We start from the raw sequence: 19,137 nt of genomic DNA on the forward strand, positions 1-19,137 counted from the left end.
ATGGATGAATTTAAGATGATTGTGTGTTGAGCACAAAAACAGGTCAATGTAAGCTGCTTTCCAAGATTTTTTTTAATATCATTTAATATTATTGGTGGAGACATTTTTTTGGATCCATTATAAAAATCAAAAATTGTATCCAACAGTGGCATTGCTAATGGTTATCAGAGTGTGTTGTATTCTTGTTAATAGACATAGGAAGATCTTTGATTTGTTATTATTGATCTTAATATCTTGGTTTATGCTGTTCACATTGGAGTGAGGGTTATTCAAAAACAAACACAGTACATGTATCTTTTTTTCAGGTCCTTTGATTGAAGCTGTGTTTCTAGAGTATGCTCGTCTCTTGTCTAATCTGGGTCATAGGAAAGCTGCCGAGCACTACTGCAAGCAAGCTGGGAGAAAGGGGGAACAACTCCTTAAAGAAGTGGAGATCCTTTTTTCATAATCTTAAGTGTTCCTGTTTGAACATTTTCTTACATACGATATATTTTTGAAACTGATATTCATGATGCAAGAGCTTTGTTCCTGTTTCTCCTTTGAATACATTTGATGATCACATTAACTTTAGGAAAATAAACTCCACACCTTCCGTATCCTCCCTTCCCCAAAAAGATGAAAATTTTGACTTCTCTGTCTATAAACCATACAAACTAATGTTATGTATATTTAATCTGTATTATTTGTTGGCTTTTCTTAATGACTATATGTTATGTATATTTGTATTTTTTTACTTGACCATGTCCAAATTCAAGTTCATAGTGTACCTGACCAGTGACATTTATTTTGTAAACAACATTGTACAAGCTAATATTTCTCGATGTGTGTAGATTAAATATTCAGATCATTGTTAATGTAAACATGTTTACTTTAATTTGAGTTAAACGATTGTCTTTATTCTGACCTTAAAATGTTCTAGAATGTTCTAACTTTCATTAAGTGCCAGAGTATTTTCAGAAAATGGTAATTTTAACCTAGGTCAAGTAGAGGGGTATATTATCTTGCTTACCTAAGAATTACTCATGCCAGCAGTAACATCTGAAGCATAATCATTCTTATTATTCTATTCAGTTCTTCATTTGGTTGGATTTATTTATTTAAATTGTTATTCACTGGAATTACAAAGTGCCCAATAATCCACTTGGACTGGAACATTAATTTGGAATTAATAGTGAATTAACACATTTGAGACTACAGAACATCAGCAGTAGATTCAATATTGGAACTTATTTGGAATACCACTGGAACTCAGTTGGAACTTTGTATTTTGTACATTTGAACTTGTGATGGCACTTTTAAGACTATTTGGAATTAGACTCACAACACTGTAAGTTAATATTAAATGTTCACATTGTATTCTAGGGAAATAAATTATTTGTTGACTTTTACAATACTTGTTGGATTTTGCTCTTTTTTGTTACTTAGTGTAGAATCATAGAATTGTGACAAATAAGGTAAGAAATTCTTTCCCATTAACTCCCATTGACCACTGATAGGTGGTACTAGTTTTAAGCTTTTGCTTAGCATTGTCAACAAAGTCCTACAAGACCACTCAAAAATCCTATGAACATTCTCATCCTCACGAGTTCAAACCATCTATCCAGAAAACTTATATATTAGAGTGTAGTAAGGTTTTACATGTAAACATTTTTTTCCTACTTCTACTGTCTGAACTGGAATACAGTTTTGATGTACTTCAGTTTGGAGAGCAGGCTACGATTCATAAAGTGAATGGAGCCATTCTTCCCTCATAGACAGCTCCGTTGGCCTAGTGGTTATAGCGTCTGCCTCAGATGAGGGAGGTCGTGGGTTTGATCCCCAGCCAAGTCATATCAAAGACTTATAAAACTAGTACTAACAACTGCATAGCTTGGCACTCAGCATTAAGAAGTTAGTGTTAGGACTGGTCAGCCTATTGTCAGGATAATGTGACTGGGTGGGACATCATGCTACATGTCTGCAGTATGATGCCCAAGTGCTAGACATCACTATAAACTGCCCCACTGCAGACATCATAGCAATATGACTGAAAAATTGTTAAAGCTATGTTAAAAGTCCAAATCACACACACACACACTTCCCTCAAAGGGTACCCATGGTCGAGGTAGGATACTCAGCATTCTCTCCTTCTGTTACCTATTCTCCTATCTTTGATGTGATCGGGGAATGTATGTAAAGGAAAAAGCCAAGATTAAATTATGTTTATCTGAGAAGACATTATCCCATTACAGCAAAACCCTCCCAATCTCCCTGCAAAAGCAAGAGTCCTAGTTGTTATGTTGCTCAGTTTAAGACTAGTGCCACCTGGTCTTGGTTAGTGCAGGTAATGAGTGAGTTTTTTCCTTTTTCTATATCAGTGGTTCCCAACCTTTTGTCGCAGACTCCTAGGGGATCTAGGGTTATTCCAAGGTGTCCACAACTGACTAAATATTATGTCTCACACATGTACTACTATTTTTGAAACTTATATATTTGTTGTTGTGATGAATACAGTGTAATTCATTTACAAAACTGAGTTTCTTAAGTTTTTTTATCATTATGTATTTTCTTAGTTAACAGGACCTAAATGTACAAATATTACCATGTGGGGGTCTGCAACAAGTTTTGTAGTTAAGAAGGGGCCCTCATGATCAAAAAGGATGGGAAACACTATTCTTTATGATATATAGATCGAAACGACTTCATTTTCATCTTTTCAGATGGCCAGGATTCAGGAAGTATCAGTTTATTTTCCAAACATTAATGTAGTTAGGGAAGTATTCAAGAATAAACATAATTGATTTTAAAACTGTACTTTCTCTTTACAAGTTTCTAGTTGGAAAACATCATTATCACAAGCTGTTTACATCTAATTTTGTTGTAGTGTTCAATTAGAATATGTACTGATTATGTAAATTGAGAAATACTAAATCACTTTTAGGTTGAATCTAGTCTCCTGATTATCATCTTCACATAGTGTGCGATCTATAGTGTTTGCATAGTACTGCATACGTTCATTGTAATGTTTGTGATTTGTTTTATTCTGTAATAATTATACACAACTGTGAACTTTTGTTGAGTTAGATATATTACACTGTCTTATTATTGAACTGTGAAATATGATATTGACAAATCAGAGCAGAGGCTATATCTTTATTTTACAGCTCAATAAAAGAGTTCATTGTTCTCAAACAGTTTATTTTGAATTCTGAGTGGCTGAACAGGTCACACATGCTAGACAGTAATACAACATATTGGTTACTTAGAGTGATTTCTGCTGTGTAAATTTACACATTGCACTCAGGGTCCGGAGTGGCCAAGTGGTCTAAAGTGCTCGTTTATGCTGATAATTGCCATCTCAGCTCTATCCACATGGGTTTGAGTCTCAGGCCCAGCTAATGACGGTGTGTGACAAAGCTTGCTGGAATCTTTCCACACGTTGGTGGTTCTTATTGGGGTTTTCCCATGTTCTTCCTTCACCATGTATAGCCTATCATACACTGAGAAATGGCATTAAACCCCAAAACAACAACAACATTGCAGTCATGTATGGATTTGTTTGGTTTATGTGTTGAAAGTAAAAATAAAAAAATTCAGGCTTTTGGTTCACTTAGAACTCTGTTTATTGAGCTGTAAAGTACAATATAGTTATCTGCAACTTCTTTGGTCAATGTCTTATTTCACAGCTGAATAAAATAATATAATGAACTGGACAAAATCCAATAATTGTTTTATTACTTTCATAGTGTAATCTAAAAATATCCCCACTAGAGCATTTTTGTTATTCAACAATGTACAAAGATGTATTTTAAAATTTTATTCCATTTTATGAGAAAAATATTTTAATATAAGCTTATTTTGTTTGAAATTTGAGAAACCAGGTTGAATGATCACTGACAAACATGGAGATAGTTCAGTTATTTTTTTCATAGATTTTCTATTGAGAAAGCAATACTTTTTTCCATTATTGTTGATTTGTTTGAAACTGTTTTGGCAAACCGTGATCATTGAGATCTAGGGAAAGGAGAAACTGGGGACACAGATCCCATTGTAACGGCATCTGTTAATCATTTGTGTTCACACATGGTCTTGTAAAACAGATTGCGTCATGTTCCTCATGGAATGATTGCTTATTGTCATACATTAAAGTCTATTTAATTGAATCTTGTATTAATGTTTAATATGGACTCATTCTGGTGAATGTTAAAAATCATATTTCTCTAAAGATAATTTTTTTAAATGCTAACAAAAATATACCCATCTTTATGTGTCATGTTGTCTTGGTGTACACAAAGAATCAAAAGATTTATCAATCTTAGCAAATTTTATTGACACAAATTTCTCCCATTTTCACATATTCATTTTTGGTAAGTTGTGTTCAAATGTGCCATTTTGTTTTGTCTCGCTTGCTTTAGCATAGGCCAAACATTAGTATCATACATTCTAATAACAACAGCTTCAGATTTGTTGAAGTTTTGGTTTATGTTTTCCATTTTGCTGTAAGTCCCAAATCTTTGGAGCAGTTGCTGTCATACCAGGATTCAAATTTAAGTAAGCATTGCTTTTTCATATCTCCACATATCTACCATCCAAAGGCAATTCAAGATTGCTAAAAGATTTGATTTTTTATGAAAGTTCTTCTATATTGTCAGAAATCCAAACTTCTTTGAGGGATTAATGTCACAATTGGACTGTAGATTCAAGCACAGTACATTTATATATACACCCCGACCCTCCAGTTTGCACGTGAGACAAGGTGAAGGTCATATCAAAATCTTGGGTATTTGTGTTAAACAAGCAAGCAGTGTAGACATAATTCCATTTAAGTTTTGTTTTCCAGGTGAAGAGCTTATGTAAGGATTTTAGTACCAACTTACATCTTTTTGATTATAATGGATGATTTATTTACAAGTCATGTATAGGGGCTGTTCCATTAAACATACATGGGGTCCAAGGAAGGCACTTTTAAAGTGGGGTACTCACCCATAGACGCAATTTAGAATTTTCTTATCATTTTCATATGAACTCTGAAATCAAAGTACCCTGACATATCATTTTTTTAAACTGCCTTCCCTTGTAGGTTTAAATGGAATATCCCTAGCAAAAAGATGCTCCCCTTTTAGCTGTTTAAGTTTTTCATTGATTACTGCAGTTTGAAAACTAGAAACTAGATGGACCATTATGATGATATATTCTGAAATGGACGGTTTTGTAGGCTGAAGGAACTTTACATGGGATTCCCCTAGATTGATGAACTGGTCCTGAAGTACCACTGGTGACTGCCAGATTGTATTCATTGTCAGAAATGAATATAAATTTATGTAGATCATTCCATGCATATGTGTGGAAATTTATACACTGTCAGACATTAGAACTTTATGGTTTTGCACACCAAAAAATTAATTTTAAGTTTTACAGGTAGCCAAGTTTCCAGTGTGTTATGTTCCAGTATCTAACATTCTGCAATGATACATTTTTACAATTTGTGACCAGATCAAAAAAATTGCAAATATTTACCAACATAAAGTTTCTGAATATTCAGAATTTATGTCCAGAATTAACGCTTTTTATATTTAAAAATTTGATAAATGGGTCTATTTTATTCTCTCTTACATAGAAGGAATGTTGAAGGAGTACATACTGTATTTACTCGCTTTCAAGTCCAGCTGAAAACTGCACAGACCCAGATCTGCCATCGCATAATGTGCTGTCAGTTTGTTTTGAGTATGCAGGAGAACAAAAAGATAGATCCAGATCTGCCAGCACATTATGGCAGATCAGACTATGTGTTATTTGCGGCTGGACTTAAAAAGCAAATATAAATGGCACATGAAGGCATCAGTTTTTGATAAAAGGTTTTTAAACAACTGTTTGTCTTGTGGCCAAAATCCATTGTCATCATTTATCATACAAAAGTCTGCCAAACCCTGAAACAACTAAAGTCTCTGCTGATATATACTGAATTCAGACTCATAAATCCCAAAATGAAATTTTTTTTTAGAGCCTTAAAATGGCAGTGAAATTGTGCATGTATGCAGAGAACACAGTTATCAATCTCATACTGAATTTTTTATGATTGTACTTCCATTGTGAGTTATGTTTTCTGATCAAGATGTTTCATAATTATTGGTTGACAGATGATTGATTAGGTAGAGTGGTTGAGGGGAACAATTTTAGACAAAGTTACTTGTAAATATAATTGAAACCAGGCTTTGCCTCTGCTTGTAACATTATTATTATATAACTGTGATAATTTCTTGTCTTTGTGTATTTGAGAGTATGTGTGTATATATCGAACACTAATATATTGCATTTTGTAAAACAACAAGAATTATTGATTTTGTCTGTAAATGTTTAGCATTTAAAGCTTTCATAGTACTATATGGACGTAAAGAAAGCCAAAACTTTAATTATGCCAGTTTTTGGTATTAATGTGCTTTGCATTTAAAAGTTTCTGTCTTATCAAAATAGCAATTACAGTAACAACATTTCTCTTGATATCTTTACTGTAGTTACTATGCCTGACTGGTTACTGTATAAAAAAACATGACAGGCAAATTATGATATGGACACTAATTTGTACAGGTCTTAAAATTATTACAAAAATCAAAGAAAACAACAATTAAGTGCTTTTGAGTAAGATGAATGGATTGATGAGGGATCTAGAAAGATTAATAGAGCTGTGTCATTTCACTCTGGTAGTGCCATTGAACAGAACAACTGTGTCATTTCACTGTGGTAGTGCCAATGAACAGAACAACTGTGTCATTTCACTCTGGTAGTGCCAATGAACAGACCTTTTAATAGTCACCAGGTTGGTCAGTTGCATACCTGAATGTTTTGGTACTCAGGCCAAGCCTTATAATGTACCAGTATAAGAGTAATAGAATCTATGTCAGTGTTTGTACCAAGACAAGGAAATCACAGTCACAGGCTTACATTTTTTTGTCTCCCGCCTCGGCAGTGCCTCATGGGGAGATGAGAAATGTAGCCCTGTGACTGGATTTCCTTGTCTTGGTACAAACAACAACAAAGATTATTTTTCTCACCCAGTTTATATCCATTTAAATTAAAATTACCCTGCAACTTTGCAATATAGTTGTCAGATTCAAAACACAGTATTTTTCAGGTACTATTATTGCCTCTCATTCTGTATAATGGTCATAAGGTTTTGCACTGTTTAATGAAAATCATAATAATTATCTAAATAGAATCCAGCATATATACTGCTCTTAGAAAAGAAACAAGTAATCAAGGAAAAAAACAAAATTGTTATGTGTTGCAAGTATTGCATCATGAGCATCTAGAGCCTTGTGCATGTATTATGTAAACACACATTAATACAATTATGTTAATGAGGGCAATGCGGTGCCCAGTTGACTCTATGTACACAAGTTCTACGCACGAAAAAATAGAATCATTTTATATTATTACTGTATTATCACATTTAATCAATGGATGTCATGTGAAAATAGCAATAAGAAATTAATATCTTTTATACTTATATCTTTTAACTTGCATCATTTCAAATTTGGAAAAAGTACTATGGTAGACAACAGTATGGGAAAGTACACAGATCAGTTTAATGAAGTGTACAATAACTTGGAGGAGATTTAAAATGCATGATATTCTTGGATATTTACTATCCAGGAAATATGGCAAGTGTGGCTCATACTGGTACATTGATACCAGGGTTCCCATGCTACCGGGAAATCTTCTTGTGGAATAGCATGTAGACGGATGAATGAACCACTCTGATGGTGCATGCAGGAATTTTAATTTGTTTACAATGTTTGATTCAACTGAGGCTGGTTGGGAGTGTTTGACAAAGTTGAAGAATTAGATACTTTTAAATACATTTATTGATGCTAATGTAAAAATGTACAAAGTTACAGATATGATAACATTTGCCATAAGGTGTTTTATGAGTAAATTTTGTTTTGTTGTATATCTGTTGTTGTTATTGTTTTTGTTTGATTTTATAACAGCTCTATCAGGCACAGCAGAAGACAAGGGGTTTTATCTTCTTAAGCCTAGTTCCTAGCACATGGACACTATGAGATGAGCTGAGACAACCAGACTGAGATAAGTAAGGTTATCAAAACAGCTAGATTTCTATGCTGCATGGGTGAGAAAAACCAGTCTCTTTTGCAGTTTGGTCTTAACCTGTCTGCATCAGGTTCTTCATTTAAAAACTCCCATGACACACAGTTAGTATTCTTTGCTCAGTCAAGTGACCAAATTAGTCTCAGTACTTCACTGTAGAAAATGCAAAGATATACATAAAATAAATTGTCATTTTTAACATTTCAAATGTAAAAGACAGTAAGTGAATGAAATAGATTAAGTGAACATCACCATTCTTCATTTTATTTTCAAGTGTAGCTTCAAAAGCATATATTTTTAGGGATTTAAAAGAAAAGCAGCAAAACCAACTTGCACTGAAAATATTGGCTAACTAGTTAACATTGAGAATAAGCTTCAAATTTTGACTTTTAAATGTTTGATATTGCATATCTCAGACCCCAAGCACTAATGTCAATCATGCATGTATGGCTAACCCTCATCTTCCCTTCAATATATTACAAGCAATATGACCATTTCTTGTAACTAAACCATGAGTCCATGACTAACCCTGTTAGTGTGGGTTAAAGGTAATCAGTTTAACATTTTATATTTGGTTTTTATTCTAGAATTAAATAGTGCATGTTTAAATTTAATTACTTTTGCCATGTCACCTTTTGTAGTATTACCAGTAGTATTAACTTACAAAAGTACAGTAGATATCAATTCAAGAAAATATTCTACTGGAAAAGGAATACATTTATATAGTATTTGACCACTTTATTACTGCATGTATTTGCTTATAAGTCGAGTTTTACTGCAAACTGCACGGACTCAGATCTGCCATAAAATGTACCAGCAGATCTTGGTCTGTGCAGTTTGATAGGAGTAATCAGTAGAACAAACAACAGAGACCATACTCTTCAGTTGCATTATGGATCTTTGTTGTTTGCAGTTTGAGTCGACTTATAAGCAAGTACACATTGCTACCATTCATGTACATGATTTATTAATATGATCATGGCGGTTTTCATTGTTAGAGGTGTTTTAAAAAATTGTTTCTTTAAGCAGTGCAAATGATTTTTTTATCGTCATTGATATAAATATTCTGTATTGTTTGGGCAGTAAATCTTAACTAGATTTTAACATTTCCATTAGTTAAATGGCTACATATACAATTTTTTAAAGATATGATCTTACTTCAGCTTGTACATTATACTTTACCTCAGAATCTGTTTACATATTGCAATTAGTAAATGAAAATTGTATACTAAAGAAAGAAATTATACCCAGCACTCATGCACTCTTGCAATAGTGGCTTCATTAATATCAAGAAGAAAAATTATATTCATCTTTTATGTACAAAGAGGAAAAAGAATAAAACAGTAAAGCAATTTGTTATTTGCAATATTTTCATTTCTCTTTCATGTTCATTCACATGTCTGATATATGTTTTGTACAATACAGTATGTAGAATTCAATTTTCTTATTAAATGGCCAAAAGAACTAAACATTTTGCTAGTTATATTAATGGCGCCTGCTCAGATTTCTGGCTCAAGAAGCTTGTGTCTTTTAAGTTTATAAGATGTACATTTTGTCACCTACACGAGTCACATATATATTGTTCTACTAAATAACCATATCACCCTGCCGTGTAGAAAAATTATTCGTTGAATAAGAAGATACCGTATACAGTTTTCACTAATGTACATATGTTTGTACCGCCACATTTGCAATCGAAGCTTCTATCCTTCATTCAAGTATTCAAGAAAACTTCCAATTGACGGAAGGTCGAGAACTTCTTTTCCAGCAGTCATGGCTTTCCTTTCATTTTCCACAATTTTCATATGAATGGAAGCCTCAATATCGTACTGGACTTCCTTTGGTTCTACACAGCAACCGCTTGCAAAAGCACATGATTGGCTGCTTGTGAGCACAGGTTTTACATCATTGGTTGAGCTTGTTTCAGTTTCATTGACTGCATATGGAATACTAATTATATTATTGGCTGAAAGTCCTAAGGTTTGGCTGATTTGTGGCATGACAGGGGGATTAATTGTATTCACAAATGGATGTCCTTGTTCAATGCCTTCTCTGTTGCCTAAACACGTATGATACCTCATGGAGAATCTGATATTTGCTTGAGATTGGATATGTTGGACAGTACCCATGCACTCTGTGTTTCTTGATGCTTGTTGGTCATATGGAGAAAACAAATTTGCCTTTACATCTATTATTGGCATCTGATAGTTCACGGTAGAACAATTTATTGGTGAATTGGCTGATACGTCTCTGTTCTTACCATGATAAATACTGCCTGCTTTGTCCTCAGCCCAGATTGAGGGTTTCCTTTCATATCCTCTTCTTTGATGGATGTCAGGTGATGGTGGAGGGGATGGAGGAAAATTGTAGACAGGAGCTCTTACCAGTGTAGGATTAAAATAGTTTCCACAATCAGCTTGATAAGCTCCACCAATATTTTGATGATGCCATGGTGGATGCTTAATGTCTCTGTCATTTATATTTGTAGGTGAACCATAGTATGAAAGCCAAAACTGTCTGTTATCACCATATGCATTGTTAGTCACCCCAAACTGACTGTGAGTAGACAGATCAGGTTGCATTTGCATTTGTGGAATTGTTGGAAAAGGTATCTCTGGTAAACAGAATGGACCCTGAGATGGAGAGGTATTAGAAGAGAATGAGGTGTGATTCCATGATTGGTTTTGTGGTATTGTTTGTTCAGTCTGCTTACGCCGTTTGAACTCTGCATACTGTATCTGTTTCTCCCTCTGAGTTATTTTATGAGCCACATGGCTAGATGGCAGCACTGGAGAGTGTCTCTCTAATGTAGCATGCCACGAAGATGGACAGCTACCCATGCTACCTTGCAGGACTAAAGCTATCTCCTCATCAAGAGAGCTTTGTGATGATCTATGGCTGCTTAAAGGCTCTCCATGGTCAGTCATATCACTATAAAAAATGGCAGCATTTGCTCGTAAACCAAACTGATGCATGTAGATGAGATCAGTGATGGCATACCTCTGTCGAAGAGCAGACTCCTGCTGTATGAAGGTACTGTCTTCTTCTCTGCAACAAGATGAAGATTCATGAGGCCTACAGTGCAAGTAAAGGCCAGATAGATGTTTAACATAAGCTAATGATGAAATAAATGTAATCATTTAGAATAGCTATAAAATCTGATCAATACATATATATTTTCAAGCATTTTAATGTATAGGCTAAACAATTACAGAATGTAGATCTGCTACGGAGTTTTAACTTTGCTTAGCATTTTTATGTAATGCCAGTCGGGGTATTATTGGACAAATATTAAATGGAATGCAGTAATAAGACATCTAGGTATCATCGGACATTAATTTGTATTTTTTTTATGTTAACACATTAAGCCCTGGTGACGAGTTAATGTGGCAGGAGGTAGTAGCCTACTGCCGAGCTCTATAGCATCATGGTCATGCAAGATACACTAAAGTTGGTGGTATTATAGAAAGGTAGACAGATCTAGTTCTACAATGATACCAAATTATCTGGAATTTCTAGTTGCGCTATAAAATACAGAGGTAAAAACCTCATTTTTGGGACCTGATTTTTTTCTACCCAAATTTCGCCCGTGGTTGGAATCCGATTTTGTGTCTGGATTTTAGACTTTTTGGTCTCAGATGTAAGGCAAACAGGTATGAACTGCAAACAGACAGATGAAGCTTTGCAAAAAGTAGGATAAGATGGGCATTTGGAATAAAGAGTTGTCTTGATACAAAAATAATGGCTCCATTAAGCAAAAAAAAAAAAAAAGAACTCCAACTTTTACCAATCTGCTCATGCACGAACCAAATAGTCAATTAAAAACAATATTTCTAACACAGCTAGGCAGTATGTTATTGGATGATCACCTGGAAGTTGGTGTTTTCAGATGTATTCAAAAATTGCTATCAAAATGTGTTTCCTACTCTAATTTCAGGCGAAAACGACAAAAATGTCCAGGGGTTAATGTATTAATGGGTGCATTTTGATGATGTCACCAAATCTGAGTATTCCTTGTGTATTTAATCACTTGTGCATCGACACTGCACATAAATTACAAATTTAGCCAATCCTTGACGATTTGTAAAATAATTTGGTTTTATTCTCAGTAAAAAGTTCAAAAATCCTTGTTAAAACCCTAACATATGTAGTTTAATCAAGCACAGAAAATAAATTAAACAAGACAATGTAAATATTCTTAATTTTGGTTATATTTATCATGATTGTTACCGCCTGTATAAAAATGGCATAATGGGGTTTCAAAAAAGTTTAAATGAACTATGTAACCAAAAAATTCAGTTATTGCCAGAAAGGTGAGTACTATTTTGTTTTCCAATAACCCAAGTGCAATAAAAGAAATTACATCATTAATGCTTCAAGATAATCTTTTTTTTTTACATTACTAGTCCATGAATTATCGAGCTAGGGATTGTTACAAACATTTCATTATGTCTTAATAATGTGTATTACACTCTTATGTAAAAAGTCTTGATGACCTGTCATGAGACAGCTAAAACTTTTTAAAATCAAATATTTTAATAATAAGAATAATAATAGCAAACAAGTTGGTGAAAAGATTTTATTTTATTGTCAGTGATGAGGGATGTAAAGTATTGATATATCCGATTCTTAATTTGTTAATCACAAATGTTAGCAACACAGTTTTGCTTGGAATACAAACTAAATCATCTACATCTTCTTTACCAGCTTAATTTATTAGAAATATTAACCAGTTGGTTGTACTTCATAACCTGCTACATGTATTTCAAACATCCGATAATGCCCCCTTTCAGGTGTACCCCTATATATTTATCAACCAATCAAATGAAGTTCAAAGCAGGCATCAGAGTAAACATTCAGTCAAACAGAATAAGAATTGGTCTATATCATTTCGGATTCATAAGCTGGGTCAGGCACATTTTTTCTCTCTGGAAATGCAAAAATACGGTTTTGGAATAAACTATTTAAATACTGGAAGTGCTGCAAAAGTCGCTTGTTTTAGTACAAAATACATTTGTCACCTTTTTTAATCCGAGTATCATCGTACATGTATTTCAATATAATGAACATGATGAGGTTGGATGTTACATATAATATATTTATAGGTTACTACTTTGCGTTTAAATAGTTTTTCTGATTTTTACTGGTTTGTCCGATAATACATCTTGACCGATAATACCCCGACTGACATTATAAAACCAGTTTATATTTCTCAGGAAGTTCTGCTTCCCACATATTTCACCATATTGATATGTTAGTTACTCCAATTCAATATCTTTTCAATATTTCATAAGTTTATGTTGGCATCAGACGGCATATTTATTTTCAGTGGGGTTATATTTGTTTCTTGTATCATACACAGGAATGGGTTTAAATTGCTATGTAAGATTGTTGGAAGCCATGGTGTGTCAGTGGATAGTATGTCAGACACAAAGGCGACCAGTTCAAATCTGCTCAGATCAGCTAGGGATGGCTGCTCTGGCCAAAGCAATGTCCTCTAGTGGCCTCAGCATTTTGCAGTCTTATATCAGTAAAACTAAGTTTGAAGCCAAGTCATCATTTATAGAACAGATTTCTTTCTATGAAAAATAATGGGACCATGTGAGAAATCTACATTCTGGTCTCTGTCAAATAAAGCAAAATGTTACCTCACAGGGCAGTGTGTGAAAACAATGGAGAACTTCTTGGAGTTCTTGCAAATAACTTTTCCTCTAGTATGAAACCACATCCATGTCCCACCCTTTGTCTGAAGACGAAGGTACATAGTTTGTATTTCCATACTCTCTGTCACTGGAAAATAAAGAAAATAGAGGACACAAGGTACTAATTGTGTGGAAAAATGAACCAGCTTGGAAATGGGTGAACATAAAATAGAGTATGTATGGATTTGAGTGGCCAGGATTGGTTGATAATGAAAGTTATTTTGTAGGAAAAAGAATCTTTTGAGAGCTTATCCTAATTGTAACTGGAGAAAATAGAGACATTGTTTTCTTGATGGAATTTCAGTCATTTAACAGTCTTTAGCTTTGAACACTCATTACTAAAATTAGCACCTGACTCTTTGGTGCAGAATTGAAAGCACATGTTTGAAACACCTGTAGGTCCAGAAAATGTTGTGGCTCATATCCTTTACTCTACAAAGAAGCTGTCATCCAGGTTTCATCTATACTGATAAATATAGGTTTGATCATGAGCACTCAGAAATTTAAAGCTATTGAATTTTTAATATTATGGTGTTTGCACAGGGTTGCTATGGGAACTGTATTAGTACCATGAGTCCTAGAATAAACCACAGGCTGAATACCAATATGCAATATGAGTATTTGACAAAGATGAAGACAGATTATCACTTTCCGAGCAAAATAGTAAATACAGCAATAAATTCAACCAATCGACAGTGTGCACTATGCCACATTAGACATGGGGGTGTACAACAATTAATCCAGTTCAGTATAATGATACGTGAAAACAATACAGCACATACTATCTTAGAAAATTGCAAATTGATATTTATACAGGTGATTATATTTAATACAAATAAAATATTTGCCATGATGCATTGATTAATTCAAGTATTCTTTCAATCAGCTGTTTAGTTGAAATGTATTCAGTGCTCAGCTTTATGAATTACTTTCTATCAATTTGCTTACACCTGTCAATTCCTGCTAAAGCAAATTTTTTAATTTTTGTGATATAACCACATTTTAATGACCCAAATAGAATTTAAAGACCTCTTGTGTTTTAATTTAAATCATGTTTTAAGTATTTCTGTTATATAAGGTATTCAAGATACTGGAAATATGTATAGGTGTTTTTTTATTTCATGTTAAAAATGCATACATCTTCAGGTAGAAAACTCAGAACAATCTGATTGAGTGTCTTGAAATTTACAACAGTTATTGACTATTGTAAGATATATGCCTTCTGTATACCATTACTGCTATTGGGACATTGACTTTGGTGAGATATATGCCAGTCATATACCATTATTGCAATTACAGCATTGACTTTGATGAGATATAGCTATTAGGACATTGACTTTAGTGAGATATATGCCAGTCATATACCATTACTGCTATTGGGACATCGACTTTGGTGAGATATATGCCAGACATATACCATTACTGCTATTAGGACATTGACTTTGGTGAGATATAGCTATTAGGACATTTACTTTAGTGAGATACTTGCCAGTCATATACCATTACTGCTGTTAGGACATTGACTTTAGTGAGATATATGCCAGTCATATACCATTATTGCAATTAGGACATTGACTTTGATGAGATATATGCCAGTCATATACCATTATTGCTATTGGGACATTGACTTTGGTGAGATATATGCCAGACATATGCCATTACTGCTATTAGGACATTGACTTTGGTGAGATATATGCCAGTCATATGCCATTACTGCTATTGGGACATTGACTTTGGTGAGATATATGCCAGTCATATGCCATTACTGCTATTAGAACATTGACTTTGGTGACATATATGCCAGTCATTTACCATTATTGCTATTGGGACATTGACTTTGGTGAGATTTATGCCAGTCATATGCCATTACTGCTATTAGGACATTGACTTTAGTGAGATATAGCCATTAGGACATTGACTTTGGTGAGATATATGCCAGTCATATACCACTGCTGCTATTGGGACATTGACTTTGGTGAGATATATGCCAGACATATACAATTATTGCTATTAGGACATTGACTTTGGTGAGATATAGCTATTAGGACATTTACTTTAGTGAGATACTTGCCAGTCATATACCATTACTGCTGTTAGGACATTGACTTTAGTGAGATATATGCCAGTCATATACCATTATTGCAATTAGGACATTGACTTTGATGAGATATATGCCAGTCATATACCATTATTGCTATTGGGACATTGACTTTGGTGAGATATATGCCAGTTATATGCCATTACTGCTATTAGGACATTGACTTTGGTGAGATATATGCCAGTCATATGCCATTACTGCTATTGGGACATTGACTTTGGTGAGATTTATGCCAGTCATATGCCATTACTGCTATTAGGACATTGACTTTGGTGAGATATATGCCAGTCATATGCCATTACTGCTATTGGGACATTGACTTTGGTGAGATTTATGCCAGTCATATGCCATTACTGTTATTAGGACATTGACTTTGGTGAGATATATGCCAGTCATATGCCATTACTGCTATTGGGACATTGACTTTAGTGAGATATATGCCAGTCATATGCCATTACTGCTATTGGGACATTGACTTTGGTGAGATTTATGCCAGTCATATACCATTACTGCTGTTAGGACATTGACTTTGGTGAGATATGTGCCAGTCATATGCCATTACTGCTTTTAGGACATTGACTTTGGTGAGATATATGCCAGTCATATGCCATTACTGCTATTGGGACATTGACTTTGGTGAGATATATGCCAGTCATATGCCATTACTGCTATTAGAACATTGACTTTGGTGACATATATGCCAGTCATTTACCATTATTGCTATTGGGACATTGACTTTGGTGAGATTTATGCCAGTCATATGCTATTACTCCTATTAGGACATTGACTTTAGTGAGATATAGCCATTAGGACATTGACTTTGGTGAGATATATGCCAGACATATACCCTTATTGCTATTAGGACATTGACTTTAGTGAGATATAGCCATTAGGACATTGACTTTGGTGAGATATATGCCAGTCATATACCATTGCTGCTATTGGGACATTGACTTTGGTGAGATATAGCTATTAGGCCATTTACTTTAGTGAGATATATGCCAGTCATATACCATTACTGCTATTAGGACATTGCCTTTGGTGAGATATAGCTATTAGGACATTTACTTAGTGAGCTATATGCCAGTCATATGCCATTACTGCTATTAGAATATTGACTTTGGTGAGATATATGCCAGTCATATGCCATTACTGCTATTAGGACATTGACTTTGGTGAGATATATGCGAGTCATTTACCATTATTGCTATTGGGACATTGACTTTGGTGAGATATATGCCAGTCATATGCCATTACTGCTATTAGGACATTGACTTTAGTGAGATATAGCCATTAGGACATTGACTTTGGTAAGATATATGCCAGACATATACCCTTATTGCTATTAGGACATTGACTTTAGTGAGATATATCCATTAGGACATTGACTTTGGTGAGATATATGCCAGTCATATACCATTACTGCTATTGGGACATTGACTTTGGTGAGATATATGCCAGACATATACCCTTATTGCTATTAGGACATTGACTTTAATGAGATATAGCTATTAGGACATTTACTTTAGTGAGATATATGCCAGTCATATACCATTACTGCTGTTAGGACATTGACTTTAGTGAGATATATGCCAGTCATATACCATTATTGCAATTACGGCATTGACTTTGATGAGATATAGCTATTAGGACATTGACTTTAGTGAGATATATGCCAGTCATATACCATTACTGCTATTGGGACATCGACTTTGGTGAGATATATGCCAGACATATACCATTACTGCTATTAAGACATTGACTTTGGTGAGATATAGCTATTAGGACATTTACTTTAGTGAGATATATGCCAGTCATATACCATTACTGCTGTTAGGACATTGACTTTAGTGAGATATATGCCAGTCATATACCATTATTGCAATTAGGACATTGACTTTGATGAGATATATGCCAGTCATATACCATTATTGCTATTGGGACATTGACTTTGGTGAGATATATGCCAGTCATATGCCATTACTGCTATTAGGACATTGACTTTGGTGAGATATATGCCAGTCATATGCCATTACTGCTATTGGGACATTGACTTTGGTGAGATATATGCCAGTCATATGCCATTACTGCTATTAGAACATTGACTTTGGTGACATATATGCCAGTCATTTACCATTATTGCTATTGGGACATTGACTTTGGTGAGATTTATGCCAGTCATATGCCATTACTGCTATTAGGACATTGACTTTAGTGAGATATAGCCATTAGGACATTGACTTTGGTGAGATATATGCCAGTCATATACCACTGCTGCTATTAGGACATTGACTTTGGTGAGATATATGCCAGACATATACCATTATTGTTATTAGGACATTGACTTCAGTGAGATATAACCATTAGGACATTGACTTTGGTGAGATATATGCCAGTCATATACCATTACTGCTGTTAGGACATTGACTTTAGTGAGATATAGCTATTAGGACATTGACTTTGGTGAGATATATGCCAGTCATATGCCATTACTGCTATTGGGACATTGACTTTAGTGAGATATAGCCATTAGGACATTGACTTTGGTAAGATATATGCCAGACATATACCCTTATTGCTATTAGGACATTGACTTTAGTGAGATATATCCATTAGGACATTGACTTTGGTGAGATATATGCCAGTCATATACCATTACTGCTATTGGGACATTGACTTTGGTGAGATATATGCCAGACATATACCCTTATTGCTATTAGGACATTGACTTTAATGAGATATAGCTATTAGGACATTTACTTTAGTGAGATATATGCCAGTCATATACCATTACTGCTGTTAGGACATTGACTTTAGTGAGATATATGCCAGTCATATACCATTATTGCAATTACGGCATTGACTTTGATGAGATATAGCTATTAGGACATTGACTTTAGTGAGATATATGCCAGTCATATACCATTACTGCTATTGGGACATCGACTTTGGTGAGATATATGCCAGACATATACCATTACTGCTATTAAGACATTGACTTTGGTGAGATATAGCTATTAGGACATTTACTTTAGTGAGATATATGCCAGTCATATACCATTACTGCTGTTAGGACATTGACTTTAGTGAGATATATGCCAGTCATATACCATTATTGCAATTAGGACATTGACTTTGATGAGATATATGCCAGTCATATACCATTATTGCTATTGGGACATTGACTTTGGTGAGATATATGCCAGTCATATGCCATTACTGCTATTAGGACATTGACTTTGGTGAGATATA

General features: G+C 34.3%; 2 protein-coding genes across 3 annotated transcripts in view; one reads left to right on the forward strand and one right to left on the reverse strand.

The window, feature by feature from the left end:
• LOC149794947 (WD repeat-containing protein 11-like) overlaps positions 1–8,274 on the forward strand; it is a 117,902-nt gene extending 109,628 nt beyond the window's left edge. Inside the window, exon 30 of the mRNA XM_089964609.1 lies at positions 306–8,274. Within this exon, the coding sequence (XP_089820735.1) occupies positions 306–448 (143 nt within the window). The 3' untranslated portion in view covers positions 449–8,274. The remainder of the gene's footprint in view (positions 1–305) is intronic.
• A 1,274-nt stretch (positions 8,275–9,548) lies between these two features.
• LOC149794949 (uncharacterized) overlaps positions 9,549–19,137 on the reverse strand; it is a 72,610-nt gene continuing 63,021 nt past the window's right edge. For both annotated transcript variants that reach the window (XM_089964611.1, XM_089964610.1), the window contains exons 10-11: positions 13,734–13,875; positions 9,549–11,133 (exon numbers count right to left, since the gene is read on the reverse strand). In XM_089964611.1, the coding sequence (XP_089820737.1) occupies positions 9,789–11,133; positions 13,734–13,875 (1,487 nt within the window). In that variant the 3' untranslated portion in view covers positions 9,549–9,788. The remainder of the gene's footprint in view (positions 11,134–13,733; positions 13,876–19,137) is intronic.

The sequence above is a fragment of the Sinohyriopsis cumingii genome, chromosome 7 (assembly GCF_028554795.1).
Source record: "Sinohyriopsis cumingii isolate HCF-2022 chromosome 7, ASM2855479v2, whole genome shotgun sequence".
NCBI classification, from domain to species: Eukaryota; Metazoa; Mollusca; class Bivalvia; order Unionida; family Unionidae; genus Sinohyriopsis; species Sinohyriopsis cumingii.